This window comes from Hylobates moloch, unplaced genomic scaffold, assembly GCF_009828535.3.
Source record: "Hylobates moloch isolate HMO894 unplaced genomic scaffold, HMol_V3 SCAFFOLD_9, whole genome shotgun sequence".
NCBI classification, from domain to species: Eukaryota; Metazoa; Chordata; class Mammalia; order Primates; family Hylobatidae; genus Hylobates; species Hylobates moloch.
The window spans coordinates 2,569,261-2,596,070 of NW_026652284.1; the positions used below are offsets into that span (position 1 = coordinate 2,569,261).

General features: G+C 57.5%; 1 protein-coding gene across 1 annotated transcript in view; it reads left to right on the top strand.

Annotated features, from left to right (window-relative positions):
• The first annotated feature begins 2,227 nt into the window (after nt 1-2,227).
• The window catches only part of PRDM16 (PR/SET domain 16), a 238,905-nt gene continuing 214,322 nt past the window's right edge, over nt 2,228-26,810 (top strand). The window contains exon 1 of the mRNA XM_058444047.1: nt 2,228-2,524. Within this exon, the coding sequence (XP_058300030.1) occupies nt 2,264-2,524 (261 nt within the window). The 5' untranslated portion in view covers nt 2,228-2,263. The remainder of the gene's footprint in view (nt 2,525-26,810) is intronic.

Below are 26,810 nucleotides of genomic sequence, written 5' to 3' on the forward strand. Positions count from 1 at the left end.
AAGATGCCATGTTAATTACCCCGCCCCCCCAATTTACCTTTCTGCTGCATACAGTCAGTGGGGCGGGGCTTATGGGGGTGCTCTTTCAAACCTAAACAACTTCAGGTCTTTAGGGCGGAGGAACAACAGCGGCAGTTCTGTGGCTGCGTCTCTGAAAGGATCCGCCGCGTCAATTAGAAAGGACCCGTTGGCCACTTAAAACATAATAATTACTTCTCTGAATGCTGATAAATTAAATAAGTGTTTTCCTTACGACTTTTCCCCCCAAGACTTTGGTTTCTTTTGAAAGAAAGCATTTTGCTACTTCTTGTGCTGATCTGTTTGCAACCAGTGTGAGGAATCTGAAGTCATTTTTCCTGTACTTAAAAGTTCTGGTCTCCTTAGAGAGGCTTCTGTTTCCCCAGCCAACCACAGGGTGCGGGTCGGGGGCCGGGAGGCGAGGGCCAGCAGGACCGGGGTCCAGTCGCTTTCACGGGTCCTCGAGGCAGCCACAGAAGGAGGGACTTTCGTGGAGAGATCTAGATCAGGTCAGGGTGACGGAGCTCACCCCACCGCCTGCCCCTTCCCTCTGCTCCCCACCTAACACTCGCGCCTGCCTTTTTTATGTTATGGAGGCAGAATTCAACCGCTGTAAATGGGGCGATTCAGCGGCACTGAGCCGTTCCCCCAGCAGTGCAAACACCCCCTCTCTAGTTTCCGGACACCTCGTCACCCCGAAAGGAGACCTGGGCCTCTCGCCGTCACCCCCACCCCGGTCCCCGAAATCTCCCATCTGCGTCTGTCTCTGGGGGCCTGTGCTGGATGAGTCGTCTAAACGCGGCCAGGCGGGTGTGACCCTCTGCATGGGCTTCCTACGCCGAGTGGCGCATGTCCAGGGCTGGTCCAGGCTGTGCGTGCCAGGGCCGCTCTCCTCCTTGGGGAGGGGTGGTGCCACAGGTGTGACCCTCTGCATCAGCTTCCTACGCTGAGTGCCGAATATCCGGGGCTGGTCCAGGCTGCCTTCCTCCTTGGGGAGGGGAGGTACCATCCACTACTCATCCGTTCCTTCATTCCCTCGCAGACGGACGTTTGGGCTGTTTCTGCCTTCTGGCGATGGTGAATCTGCCACTGTGAACATTCGCCTGCCTGAGTCCTGGTTTGGCTGCACTGGGTGGAGGGCTTTGCTTTTCTTCCTGTCCGGACTCCTCCTCGCCCTGCCCATCTCCCCCTGTGCCTCGGGCTATACTCTGGTATATCTTCAGCTGCACGCACGATCTTGTCACCCACCCTCTCTTAGGACGGACCACAAAGGCCTACCCCAGACAGACAAACTGGGCATCTGCTTATTGTTCAGTTCAGTGACCTGGGGCCCCATGACTCCGATATCCATGACCTCAGCAGGCCTGTTCCTAGCCTGTGTCGAGATCATCAGGAACTTCCATGAGCCTCCCCAAGACCCAGCCGGCCCTACCCCAGTGCGTGTCCAGCCTGCGGCCCAAGTGCAGGGATGTCCAGCCTGCGGCCCAAGTGCAGGGATGTCCAGGCTGCAGCCCAAATGCAGGGATGTCCAGGCCGTGGCTCAAGTGCAGGGATGTCCAGCCTGCAGCCCAAGTGCAGGGATGTCCAGCCTGCGGCCCAAGTGCAGGGAAGCAGCACTGAGCACATTTCACATTCACCCAAATTCTGAGTCCTCCCAGGCAATTAGGACTTTGCCGTCCCTGATTTCCAAGGCTACAGAGGACATTTGGAATGTTCCGGTGCAAATATTTCACCATCAGCCAGCCCTGGGTCAGCCGCCACACGTGACAGCTTCACCGGCTGTCCCCAAGCTTGCAAGGCACAGGCAGCTCCTTCCCTAGTTCCCCTAGGGCAGGACCAACCGGCGCATCCTCAGGTGGCTGTGGGAGCCAGGGTGGGTGAGCCAGGGTGTGCCGGGCTGTGCCATCCCATCAGAAATGTTGGCCCCAAAGGAGCCTGGTAGGATCCCATCCCCTGGAGCCTCTGACATCGAGTGATGGCAGCTGGGCTCAGGGCAGAGTGGAGGCAGCATCTCCCCGGCAGGGATGGCAGCCGGGCCTTCTGGGCCCCTGAGCACCCTCAGTCCCCATTGACGCCCGAGTCCCAGGCGCTCCCTGAGCTGTACACACTGGGTGGGGCATGTGCTGCAGAGGTTGACACTGCGTTGTCTCCTTTAGGTGACGGTGACGTTGTAAATAATATGTATGAGCCCAACCGAGACCTGCTGGCCAGCCACAGCGCAGAGGACGAGGCCGAGGACAGTGCCATGTCGCCCATCCCTGTGGGGCCACCGTCCCCCTTCCCCACCAGCGAGGACTTCACCCCCAAGGAGGGCTCGCCGTATGAGGCCCCTGTCTACATTCCTGAAGACATTCCGATCCCACCAGACTTCGAGCTCCGCGAGTCCTCTATCCCAGGGGCTGGCCTGGGGGTCTGGGCCAAGAGGAAGATGGAAGCCGGGGAGAGGCTGGGCCCCTGCATGGTGGTGCCCCGGGCGGCGGCAAAGGAGACGGACTTCGGATGGGAGGTGAGCGATTGCGTCTGAGCATGATTGATCACGGCCATTTATCTCGTGTTCAATCTATTTATAAAGCGGAGCTGAGCAGCCGCTGCCCGAGGCGGGAGGCGCGGCCAGAGAGAGCGTTCAAATGTCACATTTCCCAGCCTATTTTATCCTGCAGCTCGCCTGACGCGACGCAGAAAGCATCAGAGGTCCTCGTGGGCCACGCCCACTCTCTCCCGGAAATGTCTGTCATGAGCTCATGTCTTCAAACATCCGTGCTTCCCGCCGGATCCCAGGCGCGAACACGCCATCGCGGCAGGGCAGGGAGATTAATAGGAAGTCCCAGAACAGGCGGCTGCACTCCAGGGCTTCGTTCCAGGCCAGGGCAGTGTGGAGCGGTCACAAATCACACCCGGTGGCCACGCTACCCCGGCTGCCGCCTTCCCCGCCTGCCCCGGTCAGCCAGTGGCCTAAGAGCAGCCTCAGCTTCTCCAACTCCAGGGGCACAGGCCCCATCCTGCCAGGGGGGATGGCTGGCTGTTTAAATTTTCCCACCGCAACGTGACTGGCCTTGAGGGTCTGAGGCTGGCTGGGTGATCTTGCTGCAGGGGTCAGGAGAGAGGGCGTCCCTGGGGCGGCTCTGAGAGGGGAGCACCCAGAGCGTCCTGCCCGGGTTGTGAGGGACGCTAGGCCCCGGTGTTGGGGGCCCTCGAGTGGTCCTACGGGGACTAAGAGCCCCACTCCCCCACACAAAGTGCACTTCATGGTGGGCCCTGGCCTTTCTGCCGGCCCCACACAGCCAATTGTCGGTGGTATTTTTGGCAGGGCCCCTGCCTGGGTGGAAAATGGGAACACCAGTCGGATTCCCCCTGTGCCTCCCAGCCTCTGAAGTGCCCGGATAGAGGTGGGCTCCTCATGGGCAAATGGCCTGAGCGGGGAAGAGGACCCCCAGATGGGTGGGGGCAGGGTCCTGCGTCTTGCCCACCTGCTCTCCTGGCCGCTCGTGGCTCTGGAGAAGTCCCCAGCCAGGTCCATGCTCACTCTCAGGCCTGCCCCAACTCAGATAGGCCCTGGGGAGGTTCCTGTGGCCACCAACAGCCCTTGAGCACCTCCCCGGGCTGGGGGCATTAAGAGCCCTTTGTAAGAACACTGCCAGCCTGGGGGCCAGAGGCTGCCCGAACCCTGCAGAGCTGAGTGCATCCTCCCTGGGCAAGGAGACCAGGGCACCTTGGCAGCTCCCAGAAGGCAGACGTGGTCCTTGGTAGCTCACAGAGTCCTGTGTGGCTCCTTGTCAAAGATATAGGGGGACGCAGGAGCTGCTCCCCGAGTGTCAGCTTAAAGCCTCCCTGCCTTTACAGTGCCGTGGGGGTCCCGGTGCCTGAAGAAACGCACGGCAGAGTCCGCAGCCGTCCAGCAGGGTTGAAGCTGCAGCTCTACGGGCAGCCCCTGTGGAATGGGTGTACCCTCCCATAGAGAGGCAGAGGACAGTGTGTGTGGGCCCAAGGTCGGGTCACCTTCGGGAGAGACTGGCCAGGGGCCCCAGTGAGGCAGGACAGGGAGAGAGTTTGGAGTCGAAGACGTCGGTGGAGACACTGCCCAGCTTCATGGCCCTACAGGCCCCTCATGGGACCAAGGAGAGCATTTTTCTAGCAATATTCGTCTTTGGCTGTGCAGTGGAAGTAACTTTGGCAGAAGTGGCCTGTCCCGCCCTGCCTGGTGTGTGGGAGAGGAATTCAAGGGTGTTTGTTCGTCACACTTAGAAAGGTCTGGACTGTTCAATTAGGAGGTGGCTTGTGGATGTGAGAGGTCCAGGGGCCCTGCAGGTAGCACTTTGGATGACCTTCAGGTGACTTTGTCCTTGTCTACTCTGATACAAGTTTCTATTTGCTTTTTTTTTTTTTTAAAGAAAGGGCCCGTATCACGATGTCCGCGTAGTGCCAGGCCCGGTGCAGGCTGCGCCGCTGCCTGCCGGTGCCTGTTGACTTTGCGGTGTGTTTATCCCGGGTGTGTGTGTACGTGAGGGAACGCGCTTTCCTCACGGCGCACCTCCCATTTCTGCAGAGGGCTTTGTTCCACGGTGGCCACCTGATAGATACCCCTCCTGCCGGCGCTTAGAAATATTTACTCTCCCCCCGATGCCCTCAATTGGTGCTCCCCGCGCACCCAGCAAGACCTTGCCTGACCTTGTTTTCCTTGTGAGTTCGGGCACCGACTCCCTGGCTTTGGGACCACCTTTGAGTTTTGTTGCTTCTATCAGATAGGGTGGGGGGCAGCCATGTGCGTCGGTGCCTTCGGGAGCTGACATTGGAACTGGGCAGGAAGCCACCACCTCCTCTGAGAAGGAGGGAGAGGAGGAAGCAGGGGGCGGGAATTAGGTGGCAGCCACATCTGCCTGAAATGAATGATGTCCGTCAATCAAGGAGGTTTCTCCCCACCTCCAGCCACCTCAGTTGGGGCCTGTGGGCAGGAAAACTGACATCTTCCCCTTATGCAGCCTTCCCAGAATTTTCCACCTGTCCCGAAAGAGCTGATTGCTGTTTTCCCCTGGTTTTTGCCTTCCCTGAGGTGGCCCTAGAGGGAGAAGTGACTTGCGGGTGACTCTTTCTCTGAGGATTTCTTCCTCTTGCCGACTGCCTGGCCTGTCTTCCGAGTGCTGTGAACAGGGGCCTTAGACAGGACAGGAACACCAGGCTTCAGGGCTGGGATCCCTCTGTAGTTCCAGACACGAGAAGGACCTTCTGCTGAGTCCCCTTCCCAAGCCACTCACACCAACAAGCGGCCCTGCAAGCCCTTCCCCTCCGTGCCCTGCAGTGAGCTCGGCCAGAGCAGGCCTGGGACAGAGAAAAACATGGGTGCCAGCGTCACGTCAGCAGGATCCCAGGTCAGGCCTGGGACAGAGAAAAATGGGTGCTAGCATCACACCAGCCAGATCCCAGGTCAGGCCTGCGACAGCCCATGCATGCGTGTCATCTCTGATGGTCCTGAATTTCATATATATAATTGTTCACTTTCACACTGGTAATTAAGTGTTACGAATCAGAGTGATTTGACTTTACTGTAATGTCCACGGTATTTATTTACTGAAAAAGAACAAGTAAAGATATTTTAGCAAAGATAAGCAAAATCCGAGAAGGATCGGTGTCATTTTGGCCTCCCTCCGTGGTGGCCAGGAGCACGGTGTTGTGGCCACTCTGAGCTCAGAAGCGGGGTTCCCCTGGAGGAGAGGGGGTCTGGGAGTGGCGTGAGCAAAGGGATCTCGCCAGGCAGCAGCCCCTGCAGGAACAGGGTGTGCGTCTCTTGAAGGACAGGTTTGAAATAAAAGTCATGTGGATTATTCTTACTGTCATTTTGGGACACCATGGAAACCATTTTCTTTCTACTCTGAGAACAAAGTTTTTGTCCTGGACAATTCAATTGAAATAAAATCAGAAGGTCGAATTTCCTTTCCCTTTTTATAGCAAGAGACACAGTGCCAGGCAACACTCGGCTTTGGGATGACTGGGGAGGGTCGGGGGCTCTTCTCTCCCTGACGTGGGGCTGATGTAGATGATAGCACGACTCCCTGGGGACAAGGGACGGGGCGGGCAGCACGTGAGGCACCCACGAGCTTTGGGTTCAAGGTCGTGGGGCAGCCTGACTTCAAGCGGGAGATTTCTGTTAGCAACGCAGGAATGAGGCTGGGGGTCAGGAGCTGAGTTTCCTCCGGCCTCAGTCGCTGGTTAGAAGCCTGCATTCCTTCTACACCGAGGCTGACACTGACTGGGGAGGGCTGCCCCCTCCTCTCTCCCTCCTGTGTATTAGGAATAGTCACTGACTAAACCCACTTTGTTCCTCGGTGCTGTGGGGGCATCCTGAGATGTGCCCTGAGTCAGATGCCCCACCCCCGACCTGGGGGCTCACTCTGTGCATGGCCGTGTGTGTGCCCCAGGGGTGTGGAAACGGCCCCCTGGGCTTCATCTCAGGGAGGGGGTCGTCAGGAAGGGCACCCGAAATTCCTGACCTCCGCCGTCTGGACACAGCCGGGCTCAGTCTCTTCCCAAATACCACACCCCGCCTGCCGCCACCGAAGCCCACCTGCCTGGAGGGAATCACCCGTGAGCACATTCGCTCTCCCTGGGGTCTGCAAAAACAGTGGTTTCCATCATTTGTTGAGTAAATCGTGACATTTATCATCGCGCTGTTTATTTTGCTAATTAAGAGGTGGCTGCCCGGTGACAGCCCAGAGGGAGGAGGCCGTGGGTGAGGCACTGGGGAGGCCACCTGCCCCCGGCTGGGCCTTCAGCTGTGTGTCCAGGGCCCCGCAGCTCGGGGCCTGCTGGGGTGGGATCCCGAAGGACCCCCAGGGGAGGCACTGGGGGCACTTTGCTCACTGCATCCACCACTGTCTCCCACCCAAGGTCTGCTTGTTGCTTTGTTGACTGTGTCTCCCCAGAAAGGCTCTCGAAGGCATCAGCGGCCCCGCCTGTAATCAGAACGCTGATGAGTAAGTGCCTCTGCCTCTGCTGAAGAGGCCAGGTGAAAAATGTTAATGTGAATTGATGGGGTTTCAATTATTTGAAGAATGTACTGAAGTGGACGACCTCACCCCCGGTGTTATTTACTGAATATTAATGTGTGTTTATTTGTTCAATCAACAAATGCACTGAATCTGGGCCAGGGCCTGTGGGAAGCTCTGGGGTCAGCCCAGAGGCCTTGGGCCACACCAATTCCCTGGCACTGCCATCATGGGACCCCCAAACCGGTGCCTCCTGGGTCCCCAGAGCCCACTGAGAGCCTTTGGCAGGGCCAGGACCTGCCAGTCTCCCCTGTGGGCCAGGAGCTACACAGCAGCCAGGGATGGGTGACAGCAAGTACAGCCTGCACTCTGAGAAGATGAGAAATGTCCTCACATGTAATATGGAATTTTATCCCAAACGCCCAGCCTTGAAGAAAGGCAGGATTTGCAAGGAAGTAAAACCTCTTTTGTGGACACAGGCCTGTCCCCCTACATGTATTTGGAATACTGATGCTCTTCTGTTCCTGAGTGGGAGAAATGAGAAACACATTGGCAGGTCCATTTTGGTCCCAAGTGATAGGATGACGATGGAGCAGGGTGAGGGCAGCCCAGCCAGGCATCTGGCTCCCTGGGACAGCAGGAGGGACAGTGCTATGGGGCTTCAGTCTCCGACATCACAGCACAAATGTCCATGATGGGCTTTTAAAGGCACCGTGAGGCAGGCATAAAAATGCAGCACCTAGGCCGGGCGTGGTGGCTCACGCCTGTAATCCCAGCACTTTGGGAGGCCAAGGCAGGTGGATCACAAGGTCAGGAGTTCGAGACCAGCCTGGCCAGCATGGTGAAACCCCGTCTCTACTAAAAATACAAAAAATTAGCTGGGCGTGGTGGTGCATGCCTGTAGTCCCAGCTACTCGGGAGGCTGAGGCAGGAGAATTGCTTGAACCCAGCAGGTGGAGGTTGCAGTGAGCTGAGATCACACCACTGCACTCCAGCCTGGGTGACAGAGTGAGACTCCATCTCAAAAAAAAAAAAAAAAAAATGCAGTACCCAGAACCAGCTTCCCCACGTACCAGGGAGCACTGGAGGACCCCAAGTGCTGAGACCCAGTTCAGTCCGATGGCAGGAGGGGCAATGGCAAATTTGCTCCAGGGTTTTTGTGATGTGGCCAGGTCCACAGGGTAGGGTAGGGAATCACCCAGGCCACCCCTTCCCACACACAAACCCCAATCCCTTCTCCCTTCCTCCTGAACGTCCTCTCACCAGCAAATATTAACATGATTTGCTGCAGGAGATTGTGTGTGAGCTTGCACACACAAATAGCCCCCACAGCTTAATTTTTGCCTAAAGTCCTAGACAGAGCCTTGGCCTCTAAGGATGGGGGTCATCTGTGTCGCCAGCCCTTCTGGGCTCGGTAGCTTTTGGAGCTGGCTCTCTTGGGGCATGCAGGTTGGGTGCCTGCGGGCCTTGCTTCTCTGGGAGTTCCGGCTAGATTTTGAGCCAGAAGATCCTGGAGAGACACTTCCAGGCTCTGGATTAATGACCAGGCTCAGGGTGTTAGGAGGAGACCCTAAAGAGTCAGCCCCTCCATCCAGACCTCACGCTCTGGACTGCTCATGTTCCGACTGGGCAATCTCTTCGTGAAGGATGTGGCTTCTGGACTGGGTTTGGGGAAGTAGCAGGTCTTATTGGAGGCTCCGCCTTTCTACAGTTTTCATGGCAGTGGGCAGGGCTTGGTGCTGGTGCAGGAGCTGGACTTAGACCCCTCCGTGGGTCCTGGGCTGGGGAACCAAGGTGAGCTTGGCCACAGGTCTGAGCCCAGGCAAAAGCGACCCTGTTTTAACCAAGCCTCAGCTCCTGCCCAGGAGGGATTGTAGAGGCTCCTGGGACTCTGCTTCAGTCCCTTTCAGTCCCTGTGGCCTCATGAGCAAACAGGAAACCAAGATCAACCCAGAGACAGACACACCTGGCTGCCTTGTTGCCATAAAGACCCTCGGTGCTCAAAGTGTGGTCCCTGAGCCAGCAGTGCTGGCCTCCCTGCAGGTTTGTTGGAAATGAAGAACATTGGCCCCCCTCCCGGACTCACTGAGTCACCACATGCAATTGAGTGAGATCCCTGGTGATTCATGTGCACAGCTGAGTTTAGGAAGGACCCGGCCAGACGGCGAGTACCCAGCAGACACAGCGGCCAGACAACGAGTACCCAGCAGATGCAGCAGCTTACGAGGGGGCAGCTCTGGGTGTGTTGCAGGCATTGGGAGAGTCACCAATGTTCCCTGCAGCTATGGAAGGTTGCGCTGCCTTCCTGCCCGCCCCGCCTCCAGGGCTGACCTCCTGAGGCTTCGGGCTCCTGCTCGGCCCCCAAGGGGATGGAGCGGCAGCTCCCACCAGTGCCGGGTCTAGCCATTCCTAGGAGATCTCCAGGCTGCCTCATGGCTCTGAGATTCAGGAAGAAGGGGCACCTGCCAGCCACCAGAGGCTGGTTTGAACCCAGAAGTGTTTGACATAGCCCTCCTCTGTAGAAGCAGAACTTGTGTGTCCAGCGCCCACTGCTCAGTGGGCTGGGTGCTCCCTTTACACCCCTGGAGCTGTCCACAGCCATGGACCTCCGGACTCTCCATCCCATCCGGCTCTGGGGAACCCCAGGATGGCAGGCAAGGAAGGCTCAACCCAGGGAGCTCCCACGGCTCAGGCATATTCTGAGAAGTGCGCCCACCCAGCCGGGGAGGAGGTGCAAGCCCCCGGCCCCCAACAATGTCGCTGAGTGGGTAGAAAAATGTAAGAGTGAGTACCCCTCCCACATGTCGGTCCGTACCGGGGGAGAGGGTGGTCAGGAAAGCTCCCAAGTCTTTCCCGGGTGCCTGAGACCCGAGGGCAGAGGCTGGGGGCTGCGGGCTCCCCTTCACTGCGTGTTGGTGTTGCCTGGGGAGCATGGGAAATACAGGTGCCAGGCCTGCCTCGGAGATGCTGGGCTGGGGCCAGGGAGGGCGACCAACCTCCCTGTTTGCCCAGGAACGTCCCAGTGTCAGACCCGAAGTCCTGGCACACCCCTCAGGCATCAGGCATGTGAAAGCTCCCAGGAGATTCTAATTTACGGCCTGGGCCCAGAGCAGCTGACCTAGAAAGGAGGAGTGGAGAGCCCGCCTGGATGTCCTGTCCGGCACCTGCACCAGACTGCCCGGCAAGGGACAGGTGGGAGGGCTGAGGAACAAGGGTTCCCAAAGCACTCGTCCGGCCTTCCACAATGCTCAGTGCACACTGAGGGGCTATTTAGGATGGTTGTTGAGGGCATTTAGTCACTCAGCAGACGACCGGCTCATCTCGGTCCTGCAGAGGTGTTCACTGGTACCTCCCGGTGCAGGGCGCTTCCTTCTGTCTCTCCCGTGCCCCTTTCACCCTGGAGCTGAGCCCCGCCATGAGCCCTCCTTGTTGGCCTGCTGTGGGGGCAGCCGGCGCTCATTGGCTGAGCTCTTAGATCACCCTATTACGCCTTATCCTTTAAATTCCAACAGAGGGGAAGGGGCAGACCACGTCAGGTGCTGGGGACCTCGGCATAGGCTGGAGTCTCAGGGAGGGAGGCTGGGGCAGGTCTGATAATATCAAGGTTGGACGCTGCGGCATCCAGCTACCGTCTCCCCGCCACACGCCACCGTCTCCCCGCCACACGCCACCGTCTCGTCTCCCCGCCACACGCCACCGTCTCCCCGCCACACGCCACCGTCTGATCGCCACACATTAGGACTTGGTATTCTCAGTCCCACATTTTATCATCTAAACGCCAAAACTCGTTCCTGGTCTGCCCTTTCTCTCCAAGGTTCCCAGACACACGCTCCACTGCCCAGGCCACCCCCACGGTTGGGTGGGCTCGGCCCTGGCATGTCGCCTGGCTCTGGGCGCCTCTGCTGCTCCACTCTGCGTGGAGAGTTCTGCGTGAGGCCAGGAAGCTCAGCCGTGCTTCCCCACTCAGGAGCTTCTGGGTGTTTCTATGGAGGCCTAACATGGCACGTCTAAAACCGTGAGCGCGCCGGCCAGTGGATGCTCTGAGGAGTGTTCCCGTGGAGCCAGCACCCCGCAGCCTGGCGAGGCACACAGCATGGGGATTTGGAGAGAGACGGGGCCCTGTGGGATGGTGCGGAGCCTGAGGCCACCATGGGGACAGGGATGCGGAGAAACCCATGGGCCTCGGCATTGCTCCGGGAGCAGCCGGCAGTGCCGTGAAGGAGTCACAGCACAGGCCTCCCATTTCCCCTGGCACCGTGACATCAGCCCTAGACGTTTTTAGCCCAAGAATGCCATGAAATCCTGCACTATCTTCGGCCCGGCTCGGAGGCACGGGTATATAAGGAATTTTAGAAAAAAGGAGAGAGAATGACTAAGAATACCTCCCTGATGGCTCTCCTTTACTTCCTTAAGGGGTAATAACTCCGCTGCAGCCCAGCAGAGGGGACTTTCTTTAAATAGAGCATTCTGATTCACAAGCGAAAAAGGAAATAAATATTTTCTTTTCATATTCGAGAGACATCTATGAATACCAACTTCTTAAATAGTATTTTGCCAATCGCATCCCACACGCCCCGCCCCCCTGTCCCAGTGACACCCAGAGCCCACCCTTACTCAGGAACCGGCCGCTTGTATCAGGAGACCTGAAAACATCATCAGGGCTGCCAGCCTGAAAACGTCTTCAGGGTTTTGCCAGAAGCAGGAGAGAGAAGGGTTTCTGCGTGGGGGCGTGGCCCGGCCTCCCCCTAGGTCCCCCAAGGCTCCCTGTGACAACAGGGTGCTCTGGAGCCTCCTGCCCTTTTCCTTCCTCCCTTTCTTTCTTCCTTAGGGAAAATAAGGATTGGACATGAAGGGAGTGTGACAGAGGCATGTGGCCTCTGTGTGGGCCTGGTGGGCACCTGTCGTGTGCCCTGGTCTCTGTGAGGCTCTGTCTACACTGGGACCCTCCCAGCTGTGCTGTGATTAGGACACAGCCACCCTCGCTCTGACAGGGGAACCTGGGGCTGAGAAGGAAGAAATAGCTCCCAGCCCCCAGGTTTGTCCACGCAGGGGCCTGGAGGCAGGTGTGGGTCCCACTCAGTGACCCCAGCAGGAGCTCACTGGGGGCAGCCAGGCTCCCGCCAGGTGGGAGAGGCACAGGTGAGCTCCAGCAGGGGCGGGAGCTGGGCCCAGACCCGGTTCCTGCCCGCACTAACAGCATGTAGGTGGGCAGTCTCAACTCTGTGCCTTGCAGGCCGATTGCCTGGGCCCAGCGCCTCGTGCTCCTGCCCGAACATGGCTCTGTCCTCTGCAGGTCCCTGACCTAGCCGGGCCCTGGAACTTGACTTCACTACAGCCGATGGCCCTCTCTGGGCTTGGGGGAATTCTGTGTCGTAAACATGACCTCAGCCCCACTTTTTCTTAGGAGCTGCTGTCCCCTTGTTTGAAAGCAGGTCCCAAACGCAGCCCCATGGGCCCTTGTGGGGCCTGAGAATGCTGGCGGCACTTGGCAGGGAGTGAGGTTCATCACTGGGTGCCCCTGCCTGAAGCTGGGGTTCTGGAGTGACCCCAGGGTGCCCGTGGCCCCAGAGATGGGTTCAGCCAGGAAGCGTATGGGTTCCTGACCCAGGTGGTCAGCCTGTGAGACCCCCACCCAATTACAGGCCCCATTCTCTACCTACTAGCTTAGAGTTCCTGGGGTAGGTCCCAGGAGTCTGCGTTCTAAGAAGCAATCATTGTGGGGCACTTGGAGGACTCCAGCCCAGGAAGAGGCCCTGGGAAAGGGGCCCACCCTGAACTTCCTTCCTCCCCTACCCATGGGAGCCCAGAGAGGCTTTTCCTGAAGGTGCAGAGGCTGATGGGTAGCAGCAGATCCTTTCCTCACCACAGGCCTCGGCAGGGCAGGTGGAAGGAGCAAAAGCTGGGGCTGCGAAGAGGAGGGTGCCTGGGGCCACTGGGGGACCCCACTGTTGCCCAGGGGGGTCTGTGCAGCCGCTGAGGCTGGGGGGTGGGCTTCACACCACTGGCTCATCAGCATGGCTGCCGTCCCCGGCCACAGCTGCACAGGGTGGCCTGAGGCTAACCAGCCATGTGCCCCCTGGGCATGGAGTGATGACTAAGATAGGAGGGGCTCTTTGTCATACCTGAGTCCCACTTGGGGCATCACCATCTCCTCGCCCTCCCAGTGCAGTTATGAACTGGGCCCCAGGGAGGGAAAGAGTCATATGGGACCATGGGCTGGGTGGACCCAGGACAAGAGCCCAGGGTCCCGACCCCCAGGCAGGCCCTTTCTGCCCCTGCAGCTCCCGGACGTCGGCTGTGAGCAGGGCAGGCCCCTCCTTCCTGTGTGCCCCCAGCCATCACAGCGGCCCCAGCTTGTCATGGGCACTCAGTCTGTTTGTCCCTTGGGTGATCCTACAGCCTTGGCATCCTGGAGGAGCGTGCCCCATGAGCCAGGCAGGGCTGGCACAGGCCTGAGAGGCAGCTCATTCGCCTCTGGTGCCTTCACCCACAGTGCGGTCCCTGCAAGGCTGTGCTGGGATTAGCTTTGTGCTGCTAGGCGGTAGGCCTCCGAGGGCGGCAGGAAGCAACTGGACCACTAAGACTGAAGAATCTACAGTACAGATCATTTGCGCTTGACATCTTTTAATTTTGAGTAATTTCCCAGCAGCAGGCTTCGCAGGGAGCAGAATGGGTGGGGAGGGTGGCCCCTCCTGAGGGTCGGCGGCTGTGGCCTGGTGGCTCCCTGGAGAGGCCTCCTGAGGCCTGTGGGCCAGCTCCTGGGTGGCCCTCCCTCCCCTGGGTCAGACACAGGTCCCACGCGTTCCAGGCCACAGAGGTCTCCCTAGGTCAGGGACGAGGGTCAGGGGATGAGCACATGAACCTCGCGCTCCTCAGGGGGCAGCGACAGTTCCCACTGCCCTCCCACCAGGCCTGGCTGCTGGTCAGAGCTTCTCCTGTGGCAGGAATTCTCATGGGCCGGGTCATCAGCTGGGGTAGGAATATGCTCTCAGGGTGTTACGGGCCACCTTGGCCTCCGAGATGAGGGTGATGCAACTGCTCAGAGGCCCGCAGAGGGGCAATGACCTGAGGACCACCCCTGTGGGCTGCCTGTCTCTGCTGCCTCCTGCACGCGGGTGGAATCTGCTCGGGGCAGGGGCGGGCACTCCATGCATTCTCTGGACGCCCGAGCTGCAGTGTGGCTGGGTTGCTGTGGTTGAAGGCACCTGCCTTAAGGGGCCAGGTCGGCGCAGGACAGCATCTCTCTGGGGTGAAGAGTTTATCTGAGTGCCTTAGAGAAGGCCCTTTGGAGAATGGCTGCAAGCCGGCACCCTTGCTGCATGGAGGGTTTGTGCTGCATGGAGGGTTTGTTCTGCATGGAGGGTTTGTTCTGCATGGAGGGTTTGTTCTGCATGGCCTTGGCTGGGCCTTTCCTGTCGTTTAGAACATATGTGAGTAGAATTGCCTCAAAGTGACTATTCTCACTCAGCTGCCAGGGTGCCGTGAGTGTGTCTGCTGTGCAGGGGAGCGTGGTCTCTTCTTGCTTTTGCAGCTCCAGGCCCACCTGGAGTGCTTGGTGTGGCACTGGGCCGTGGCCTCCTGGGACGCGTGGGCAGCACCACCGTGCTTTCCAGGGAGCTGGCTTGGTGAGTGGGCCCCACTCTCCCCTGCCGCATGAAGAACGGCACCAGCCTCCAGCAGTAGCCGCCCAGGAGCTCTCGTGCATCCACTCTGGTCCTGTGGTCCCGGCTGCGCCTCTTGCACCAGGCTGGGGCAGGGATTACCGGCCCCATGCAGGCTGCGGGAACCCCCTTTGTCTGGCTTTCGGCAGAGTCGGCAGAGTTCCTTCCTTCTGGGCTAATGCCCAGTTTAATTGTACATCCCATTGTGTCGTCTCTGTTCAATCATGTTCAAAAATACCTACGTCCACTCCGTTCCCATTTAGATCTCTCTAAAGTCCATTCCGGCTTATCAGCACCGTAATTTCACGAGCAGAGCTAAGATTTCTGCCATTTAGGCCCCAGGCATTGTCTGTCGCGGCAGCAGCTGAGATAAACCCTCACCCAGAACAAAGTCGAAATGACCTTTTACAAGTAGAAGCGGCCTTGTTTCCCTCTAGACTAATTTATCAGCCTTCGTTTCAGCCCTGGCGCTCAGCGGAGGCTGGAGAGAGTGCTGTGCGGGGTGGGGGCGGAGGGGGATTAGGATGCTTGGTTGCTCCACAGTTTCAACAGGCACCTCTGGATCCGTGGGGACAGAAGCTGCCAATGGCCATGGGGTGCCGCCGAGGAGTTTGCCCATGGGCGGGGAGCCATAGCCAGGTGTCCCCCAAAGAGTGTGGGGGTCTCAGGGCCTGGGGCAGGGGCACAAAAATAAAACCTTGTGTGAAAACAACGAGCCAGGCTGGAAATACGTGAACATAAGCAACGTGAAATGGCTGGGCCTCCGGGGCCTCTTGCCAGTGGGTCTCTGCTGAGCTTCTTGGTAACAGCTCACATGTTCCACCTACAGAGGCTGGCCAGCTCAGTCCGCCCCTTCCTGCCCACCCCAGGAACAAGAATCTCTAGGCAGAAAGAAAGGAGGAGAGGCTGCTCAGGCTCCTGGGTCAGCCAAAGTCCCATTTCCAGAAGGTTCCAGTTGCCCTGGCTCCTGGGTCAGCCAAAGTCCCATTTCCAGAAGGTTCCAGTTGCCCTGGCTCCTGGAGCTACGTTTGCACTGGAGCTGCCGGGCCCCCTCGAAGCATCCTCGTCCCATGGGGTGGGCCTCTGATGAGCCTGTCTAGTGCATGAGGAATCGCTGGGGGCTGAGAAGCGCCAGTCTCGCTCGGCTAGGAGCCCCAGCTGCACTCGAGCCCCAAGGGGCCCTCCTGGGCAAGACGCCTCTCTGCTGGCCTTTGATGCCTGCCCACATGGACACGAGCACCATGCTGTCTTCCTGGAGAGACCACGGTGGACCTTGTCTCAAGTCTGAGCTCTCAGAGGTGACCCTGCCCCTCAAGGGCTCCAGGAGAGCTGTGCAGTGATCCCAGGACAGGGATGTCCTTGTGTTCCGTCTCTCTCCCCCAACCAGGGGAATGCAGAGGCTCCAGGCATCCCAGGGCCTTGCTGGGGAAGGGACCTCACTTCCTCCTGGTGCACACGGGTGAACGCTGAGATATCAGACTGGAGGTAAACATGGGACCTTCTTCATCGTATCCCAGCGCAGAGGCTGAGGCTCACCTCTCTTTCCAGTAGAGGCAACAATCCCGGTGATGACTGCCCAGGGCCTGAGGGGCAGAGACTGTCCTCACAGCCGCTGAGTCAAGGGCCTGGGGAGAGGGGCCCGGGGGTCTGGCCTGCCGGCCGAGGCTGCCACGGATGGGGGCTGAAGCCTGCACACCCGTAGAAAACCACGGGCTCCAGCGAGGCCCTTAGCTGGGGCCCTCCTTTAGGCTTAAAGTGGATTTTAAAACAGCCTGGAAGTCCTGCGTGGGATCTGAAGAACAACTAAAGTATCCCCGGCGCGCGTGGGCCTCCTGGAAATGCAGAGAGTGCTGCTTGTCCTACCTTCCGCCAAGTGGACAGGGCTTGGGAGTCATGAGGCGAGTGTCTCCTGCACCTGATCCCAGCCTCCACCCCGATGATGCTGCCTGTGGACTCAGCGCAGAGTTTCAGACCTGACCACGGGCGCAGAAGACGAGAACAAGAGCCGAACCGGGGACAGAGGAGGAAGAGAGGAGGAAGAGGAGCAGGAAGGAGGAAGGAGGGAGAGGAGGGAGAAGAGGAGGAGGAAGAGGAGGGGGAGGAAGGGGAAGAGGAGGAGGAAGAGGAGGGGTGAGGAAGGGGAAGAGGAGGAGGACAGCTGAGAGCTGTGCAGGGTCACCCCTTAGCCGGAGTGGGGACTCCGGGCAAGGTCAGCTGCCCAAATGACTGAAGTCTCTGATGGCAGAAGGACATCACGACCCCTGCGTTTTGGGAGCATAGACCACGTTGCCTTCTTTTGAGGAGGACAGGGATGGAAAAAGGGATCTGGGCTGCATTTTGATAAAAGCCTTCAAACTCCATTCATATGATCATAGGAGCTGGGGGGCTGAAGAAAAGTGTGTTTCTCTTGCCTCTAAAATTCGCTTTGTCATTGGGATTACTTCAATTGCACTGACTTGAAGCTCGCACAAAGATGAACAAGATGCAGCCTCAGCGCTCAGAGGCGGGTGTCCAGTCCACAGAGAGGCGGCCTCGGGGTCCAGTAGTCCAAGCCATGGGAGCCAGCCTCACCCTGGCCCCACACCAGAGCTCCCACCACAGGGCCCAGCCTCCTGCTCACTGGGATATTCCCTCATGAGACCTGGGCCCTTGCAGTCATCAGGAATGATGTCAGCTGTGGGGAGGACAGGAGGGCCACCCGGGGCAGCTGCCCTCTGAGGGACTTTGTCCTCCTGAGCTTGGCCCTGGGGACTGGGAGCCCCGGCTCTGACATTTCTCCAGTGACCCCTGGCAGGTCGGGGACCCCAGCCACTTCCAGCACCTGCAGGGCAGGACCTCCCCGCTTGGATGCTGGTGACACATTCTTCAGCTGGAGCCGAGTAGGGTCGTGTCTGCCCTGCTTCCACGGCCTCTGTTTCTACCTGGGGTTGGTGTCTCCCGCCCACTTCTGTGTTCACTGCTGAGCCCGCGGCTTCCCAGATCCCATATGAGCTTAGGCGCTGACTCCACCTCTCGGTGCGACCTCCAAGTGGAGCCTTTGAGCAAGGGGTCCAGCTCCTGTAGGTTTCTTGCTTCAGTGGTGCCCATACATAATGGTGGGTCCCACACGTCCATGAGGCAGGGGACACCCTCACAGTGGAGAGGTCCCCACTGCCTTCCAGGGTTAGGAGGGCTTTCCACCTGCCTCAGGAGGGAAAGCACATCCAGGAAGCAGCGCCAATGTCCTTGGAGACACCCCCTGAAGGTGTGCAAAGGGCAGCCTGGCCTTGCCCCTTCACCCACGTGACCTCATGGTAGACCTTCATCCTCTTGGCATTACATGAGGGGAAATTGAGCCTGGGAAAGAGCACACAATGCTGCTGATGGAGCAGCTGTGACCAGGACGTCAGGTGTCAGCTGCAGACTGGAGGGCCTCCTGCTTCCCCCATCTTCAGGGAGCAGGTGCATCCTTCATGCTGGGGGAGGCTGGGGGAGGCTGGGGGAGGCTGGGGAAGCCTGGGAGAGGCTGGGGAAGCCTGGGGAAGCCTGGGAGAGGCTGGGGAAGCCTGGGGAAGCCTGGGGGAGGCTGGGGAAGGCTGGGGGAGGCTGGGGGAACTTGGCTGTCCTGCGGGGCCCCTGTGCACTGGACTTTGCCGAGAGGCAGGGATGGGTCAGGGCTCAGTTCCCTTGGTCACAGGCGACTTCAGAATCCTAGGAGAGCAGACACCTGCTCGAGCCTAAGTAGGCCTTTTGCATTTTTGCTCTCTGGCTGCGCTGCCCATGTCCCCTTAAGGGTCTGCAGGTGAGGGACGGTGTGTGCCATCTAAAGGTGAGGGATGGTGTGTGCCTTCTGCATGCTCCAGTTTCCTTCTTTTCAACCTGGTAGCTTTGTGAGGTTTTCGAAAAGCGATGTGCAGGTTTTTGAGATGCCTGCATCACAGAGCCGGGGCCCTGGCACCACAGAAAGAGGAGGATGGCTCAGACTCAGGCTCACAGATGCTGCTGAGACCTTGAGCAAGCCATCGTGGCCTCTGGGCCTCAGTTTCCCCACCTGCTAAATGAGGAACTAAGAGAAGCATCTTGCTGGCCCCACCCAACTCCAGCCTGTGGTCTGAGTACTCTGATAGCCAAGAGGCGCAGACATGAAGAACCAGGCGGTTGGTGGCAGGGAAGGACTTTTCTTTGACGGAATCTGAAGAAAGTGGATGATTTTCCACTGGTCATACCCTTGCTCCCAGCCTGGAAGCTGTGTTCTCCCAAACTGGCATTCTTATCCCTGATGAATTTGCTGTCATGTGGGGTCACCAAGATAAAGCAGAGCAATTGCACGCCACCCCCACCCCCGGGCTGAGGTGGAAAAGCCACTCTCTGAGAACCTTGTCACCTGTTGCTTTGCTGATTTTCTCAAAGAAGTTAGGCTGTGGGTGGTGGGGGGCCAGGGCTTTGGCGGTCATCCTTGAGCTGGTTGCGTCCCACGCCGCAGGTGGATTTAGTGAATGATGAGGCACTCTGAGAACGTTACCTTGCCACCCACACAACCGTTGAGTTCTCATTCTATGTTTGTGTTCTAATAAACCGGCTTAGGTGAATGAAGAGTGAAAAGTACCTGGCACGCTGCTGTGACTGAGAGGCAGATGCTTATGAGCCCGTATTAGGGCCGTAGGGGTGCTGCCGCAAGGTGCCACGTGCTGCATGGCCTGCCCATGAGATGGCAGGTCCGGAGACCAGAAGCCCCTGATGGAGGTGTTGGCCTCACTCCTGTAGAAGCCTCTGGGGTGGGGTCCGTGCGTTTCTCTCCCCCGGGGGGCAGGGTATGATGCAAATCTTCCCCATGCTGTGGCTTGCAGACAGAGCCCCCTCGAGGTCTCTGGCTTTATCTTCACGTGGCTCCTTCCTGCATATGCATCTGTGTCTACATGTCCCCTTTGGGTAAAGATATTAGTCATACTGGATTCAGACCACCTTACCTGTGTTAACTCATCACATCTGCCAAGACGCCGTTTCCAACTCAGGCCACATTCTCAGGTCCTGGAGGTGAAGGCTTCAGCAGATGAATTCAGGGGGACACAATTTACATAGATCCCTTAGATATCAACTATCTGGGCGTGGGCATTTCCAGGTATAGCAGGTGACAGAAGGCGGTGCCCCGGTGCACACCTGATCCGCACGTCCCTGAAGCAAATGCTGGCACCCGAGACCTCCCAGACAGGCCCCCTCTGGGGACTCAAAGGGGACCACACTGGGATTAGGAAGGGAGATGTGTAGGTCCAGAAGTGATTAGAACTCAGGGCCAGTGACATATGAACGGTGGTGCCAACCCACGTCTTAACAGTAAGATGCCTTTTTAAGGCTGGCGTTTTTAGCCAATTCCAGTATTTTCCATTTGGAGATAGTGAAATAAACATCAGAGCAGACTTGGCCGCTCACAGATACCCGTGCCCCTGTGGTGTGTGTGGGTGTGACTTCCACAGATGAAACGTCTGTGTGGGGGGAGGGCAGTGGAAATTGGGGTAACTGGACCCCGCCTGCTCCCCGGAGGGCTCCCACAACTTTCAGACAGAAAAAAAAAAAATTGGTTTGGAGGTAAAATGACGTCATGTGAACATTGCAAACATGGGAAGGAATCCCACACTGATCCCTACATTTCCTAGAGAGGGAACCTTACCGTCCCAGAGACACACACCCTCCTGGAAGAGCAGCGGCCACCAGGGAAGTCTCCGAATTCCTTCTAGCCCTGCCCCTGTCCCAAGGGAGCCCGTGGCTCAGTTTCTGAACCAGTGTGTGGGTGAGGTTTTGGGAATGCCGACAGCTCGGCTGCTCCTTTATTTGTAGTTTTAAAAGTCTTCTTTGAGGATGGTGTGGGCTTTCAGAAGCCAGGCCAACAGCCTGACTTTGCCTGTACGTAGACGTGTGACTACGATCGTGTGTTCTGCCTTCGGCCCGACCGGCCCTGGGTTTGCGAACCTGCGGCTATGGGGCGATCTCCCTGATTGGCCCCAGGTCTGTGGACCTGCGGCTGTGGGTTGCTCGCCCTTGAAGGCCCTTGGGAGTACAATTCAAAAACGAAATGGTTAAAAAATGGGCGGGCAGGCAGGAAAGGAGTGGAGGGATAGGAGCCCAGCGGTTGGCTAATTGGAGAGTGGGACCCCCGTTGGGGGGGGCCCTCGCCGGGACAATGTGCTCCGAATGGGGAGCTGGGAAGGCCCCGCGGGATTGTTATCGAATTAGTTGAAGTCAGAAGTCCCCTGAATGGGGTAAAGAAGGGAAGGGGAAACGCAGGCCCGGGTATAATGCGGCCTAAATGAGGGCCCCATTCACTGCCCGTGAAAGGCTCCCGTCCCCTTCCCGGGAAGGGTGGGCAAGTTCACTTTTGTTTGGTGGGGGCGGGGCTGCTCTCAGAGTATGTTCTTACCTAGAGCTGGGGGCCAGGGGCAGAAGGGGAAGGGGGCACTGGAAATAATCCCCTGACGGGCAGCAGGAACAGTACAGCCACGGGGCACTCACCAGAGCCCCCAAGGCGCCTTCTGAGCTCCCTCGGCCCCAAGTTCACCAGAGCACCCACCCCGCCGGGGAGACTGCCCCTCATCAGCCATCCGGTCACTCCACTTACACCCGGGAAAATGCCGAGATGTAAGATGTGCCTGTGTGGCCAGCTGCATAGGAAAGAAATGTATCCTAATGGCTGAATTAGAAAAGAATGTTATTGGAAGGAGGAGAGAAACCCATGAAATACAGAAATGGACCAGCCAGAAACCCAAAAGGCCAGGAAAACAGAGGTGGGGGACAGGGCACAGCAGGTTACATAGGAAAATAAATACTTAACAAAGTGCTGTGCTCAGTAAATATTTGTTGAATTCATACATTAATTAATTTTCCAGATGAGATTTTCGTAATCCATTTTTTTAAAGAAAATAAGGATTAAGAAGGAAGTGGAATCTGGTTATGAGGGCGGGCTTGGTGGAGGTAAAGGGGACGTGGTATGTGTGAGGTTGGGGGCTGGGCACTCCAGGGGCGAGGCCAGAACCGACTTCCTGGCCAGGCCTCGGTCATCGCCCCAGGAGCAGCTGGTCTGATGTTCAAGTTGCATCCCCTGCCTCTTCACCCACCTCTCAACCCTGAAGCCGGTGCAGCGGCATGGACTGGATGGAACCACCTGAATCTCCAGATCCCACAAAATTAACCCTCTCCCAGGGATCTGAATGCCGAAGGAGCCCCCAGCCCCCTGCCCTGACTCAGGGCGTTGCAGAAAACAGCAGCGCGGCCCGGCTCTGCCCTCCCAGCTGTGTGTGGGCGAGACCGGGGCTAACGGCCCCCTACTTGCGTTCCCCACTACCGGTGCTCACAGCAGAGGTGCCCCAACTAGTCCTGGTGCCCCCATTTTCTCAGCAAGTCCCCTTGGCGGAGGCCACAGAGCTGGGGTGAACCTACTCTGGGAGAACCAACACCCCAAACTGAGCCGGTGGCCCACACTGACCTGGGCCAGGTCACTGTTCTGGAGATCCTCCCTGTGAACCCCCACAGAGGGCCCTTGCCCAGAGAGACCACCAGTGGGCCTGGACCCACGCCCTTGGGGATGAGCAAGCTCTCGTGTATTTGCTGTGTGTGCAACACGGAGTTCCTCTCGGGGCACTGAGGGTCCCGAAAGCGTGTCTGGTGCAGAAGGTGTGACCTCCAGGCAGCTCCGAGACAGGAAGTGATTGGAGTGTAGGCGTGAGGTCCCGGTGTTGGATAGATGCACACGCCTTCACGCATTCTCAGAAAGTGATGTTGCTGAGTGACTAGAAGGCGCACGTGGCCCTTCCGGAGTCTGCTCACCCCCCGGACGCACACGCATGCCTTCCCACGCTCCTGTACACACACCCCTCCCAGCCCTTTCACTGAGGACCTGTAGGAACCCGTGGCCTAGAGTGAGCTGGGTCTGAGGCTTTGGGACCCATGCCTGGACCAGCAGCTTCCCAGATGTGGCATCTGAGCAAGAGGGGCAGAGCGAGGCTGGCATGGCAAAGAGTGAGCCACCCCGTGAAATGGGCCCAGCAAGGTCACATGGCACCAGCTGGCCCAAGGCTAGTCAAGAATCTGAGTTTTCTGCAGAGGGAGACACAGCCTGACACCTGGGACCTGTGCAGCTGGTGGAGTAGAAAGGGATGACCATGGGCGCCCAGTCGGCCCAGGAAGCAGGGCGGGCAGACGGCGACCCAGAGGACCTGTCCGAGAGGTGACATAGAGGACAGCAATGCCACCAGCATGTCCCCGCATGGACCTGCTTCCAGGAAGGTGGAAAAGGCCCATGGGATACAGAGCAGAGGAGACACAGCTGGGGCTTAGCCAAGAAGGATGGTGTCCTGGTGCGGGGAGCTTTGGGGGACGCCTTCTCACGGTGCCAACCCGCCAGCCCCGCCCTTTGCCATCTCTGAAAGTGCTACCCAGAAAACGTCGTAGCCCAGCGCCGTTGATCCCTTTTTATGACTTGGAAAGAAATTCGCAGCTACAAAATGCGAGGTCATTTGGTTAATTCCACCGCTGAGCTCCCCACGGCGCATACCCCCGGATGCTTCGGCCCAGCCAGGTTCCTTGCTAAGGGCGAGTTTTACGACCTCGGGAACATTGGCATTTGTTTATGGCAGAGAAGTGAAGTTTTGCTTCCCCCAGAGGCCAGAGCATTTCCACGGACGGTTTTAAAGGGGAAGCAGGCACGTTTGTGACTAAGTCACCGGGCAGGCGTGATACAGGAGACGATGCCCTTTGGAGCTGCCCACGTGGCGGCAGCAGCCGGAGGTCCCTTTGCCCAGTTCTCCGGCCTCTTCTTGCCCCGTGCACACCTGTCACCTGAGACACCCGCACTTGGCATTCGCTCACCCACCAGTGCTCCTCAAACGGGCATTCTGTGAAAGTAACGGTCCCTGTGTGCTGGGGACGCCGGCCTTGGCCACGTGCTGGCTGTGGTCTCCCGGGAGCTGAGGAAAGGAGTTCCACCTCGCAGAATGAGGCAGGATTCTCCTCTTCCATCCCCCTCTCTAGAGTCAGAATTACCCCAATAATTGCGCTCATCTGACTCCAAGGCCGTCTCCAGGGTTTTGAGTGTGAAATAGAGTCGCTGTCTCTCACTGAGGCTGTCACAGTTCTCAGGAACCAGAGGAGAAGGCGGGAAGCCCCCGACCCCTGGAGCAAACCCCTGGGTGTTCATAAAGAAGCTGCTGGCACAGCGGCTGAGAAACCCGGGCGTGGACCCAAGGCCTGCCGCCCGTCCGCGTGGCATCCTGAAGAAATCACTGCACCTCCCTGTGCCTTGGTTTGCTCATCTGCAAGAGTCCCGGCCTCCCTAGGCTGTTCCAGGGATCATGGGGGTCTCTGCATGGGAAAGCCCAAGCCAGCACCTGCCCTGGCACCTCTGCATCCACATGGCAGCTCCGTCTACGGCCCCAGGGCCCCATAACCAGCCAGAGCGGCCACGCTTGAAGCCTCATGGGGCTCCAGATGGAGCCTCCCTGACAAGGGGACCTCTTCTTCCCGGAATCTTTTGTTCCGACCTTTGCTTAAAGCAGTTTCCCCGCTGGCTCTGTTCACACGTGGGCAGCGATTCTCTGGCCCTGCACTGTGGGGTGTTTAGTGTGCCCGAGGCCACCCCGAGTGTTGACGACGATTGAAAATGTCTCCAGAGGCCGGACTCCGTGGCTCACGCCTGTAATCCCAGCACTTTGGCAGGTCAAGGAGTGTGGATCACGAGGTCAGGAGTTCGAGAACAGCCTGACCAATATGGTGAAACCCTGTCTCTACTAAAAATACAAAAATTAGCTGGACGTGGTGGTGTGCACCTGTAATCCCAGCTACTTGGGAGGCTGAGGCAGAAGAATCACTTGAACCCAGGAGGCAGAGGTTGCAGTGAGCCGAGGTCACGCCACTGTACTCCAACCTGGTGACAGAGCAAGACTCCATCTCAAAAAAAAAAAAAAAAAAGAAAAAAGAAAAGAAAAGAAAGTGTCTCCAGATATCACCGCCAGGTGTCTGCCTGGGCAGCAGAGTCGCTCTAGTGGAGAGCCACTGGTCAAAGGTGTGGGTGACCATCCCCTTTGTGGGGTTTATCCTTTGGAACCATCTCCGCCCCCTGAAGCCATCTCCTCTTGCTCCCTGAGTGCCTGTCCAGAGGCCCCCCAGGCCCCCACGAGTGGGTGGAAAGTCTTGGGGACAGAAGAAACCTGACTTTTCTCATGAACAGGTGTCCCCCTCCCCACATCAAGGGGGTGACTTGCTCCGTCCATCATGCAGCGACCACCTGCTTCTTAGTGGGTGCCTGGGACTTAACTCTCAAGGGTATTTAAGGACAGAGAGCAGTGGGAATTCAGAAGGAGCTCAAAAGGGAATGCCCTGTGCCAACCTAAACCTGGGGCAGGGTGGAAAGCAGGCGGCTTTGAATATCCTAGTCAAAAATATGGGAACATTTTGGTTCCAGGGGCAAGAAAAAATTAATCATTTATTTGGTAAAGGCCCATGACTGAGTAGAAAAGGAACGAGAAGAGAAAGACAGGAAATAAATCTCAGAGTGGGATTTACTAAGCATGGTCACGCTGAACAGTAACTGCGGGCAGGGACAGCGCTGCACGTTTGACATCGGGGCACGCAGCTGCGACGTGGCTGGTCCCGACTGGCACACCTGCCCTGAGTCACCTGGGACAGACTGCAGCCAGCCAGCACTCCCTTCTTCCTGGGGAGGCCTGTGAAGGTCACGTGCATGCCTGTGTCCCCCAGGACAGCCAGGGAGGCAGGAGGCCAGACCTGCGTGTGGAATAGGCCTCACTGGGAGGCCGTGGTTCTGCTCCTGCACATTTCCAATGGAAGCTCCCTGTGGGTGCACGCAGAAGCTGAGCGCCTCAGTGGAATGTCCTGGAGCCTCACTTTGGGATCCTTTGTTGAGACAAATGGCCACAAATGCCACCTCCTGCTTCTGGAGAGGTTTGAGTTGTCAACGGCTACCAGGAACCACAGCCCTCCCACCCCCCACAGAGCCCCTTCCCTGAGGTTTGGGCCAGGAACTTGTCTTGTAGTTTCCTGAGCACGACAGCCAGGACTGTCCAGCGTTTTCCAAACTGGCAGAACATGGGGATCTAAGACAGGTGTGCTGGAAAAGTAGTGAAGTAGTGACAGTCATTTGCCTCCTGATCTAAGGTTAACAGGGACTTCCAAAAGGTGCACCTGTGTTAGCCCTTTCACAGAACTCTTATTTAACATGGAAAATATCGTAGCATTTTCTAGAGACATTTGCAGGAAGGTATTTGACACATTAAAGCCAATTTCCTTTCTCAACTACAGAAAATCAGTGACTACTATTATCATCTTACTATTAACTGTAACCCAGGTATGGATGTTTAGAACAGAAATCTATTCAATAAATATTGGATAATTGCAGCAGCAGAAACCAGCTCGCTATGTGCCGATGTGTTCCTGCAGCTGCTTCATGTTACTCTGGGCTTTTAGGGCAGCCAGCCTGCACTCACAGGCAGATGGGCTCTTGTCTGGCTCCTGAAGCTTTGCAGGATCCTTGCACTAGGATTCAACATGAAGGCAGATCAAGGCATCATTCCTGATCCAGCTCTGAGCATGGGGATGAGAACATGCTCCCTGGGATCCATGGAGAAACGAAAGCCCTGGAAGGCTTTCCCCCCTCAGATTCAGGAAGGAGCTGCACAGGCTCAGAAGCCAGGCTCCCAGCTGGAACCACAGCTGCAGACAGCCCTGCCCGGAGCCTGTGGGCATCATGGAAGCGTGTGTGTGCACGCGTGTGTGTGCACGTGTGTGACTTTCACGTCTGATTCCACTTACTCAAGCCACATGCAAAGGCTGATAAAATATTTCCAAGACATGCCCTAAATAATAGGCACATGTTCTAAGTTGAGGGGATCAGAATTCAAGAAAATCTGTGGCTGAAGGTATGTCATGGGTTCACGGGCTGGAAGGGGCCACCCTTAGCCTCTAGATATGCATTTGTTTATTCATTCACAAGATATACATCCACTCGTTCATTCCCTTATGAGATGTTTATTTCTTTATCCATTCATAGATATGCATTTGTTCATTCATTCATTAGCTATCGGTTTGTCCACGTATTCATGAGATATTTGCTTATTCACTCATTAGAAATATATCTGTTCATACATCTATTAGGTATTTATTCATTTATTTA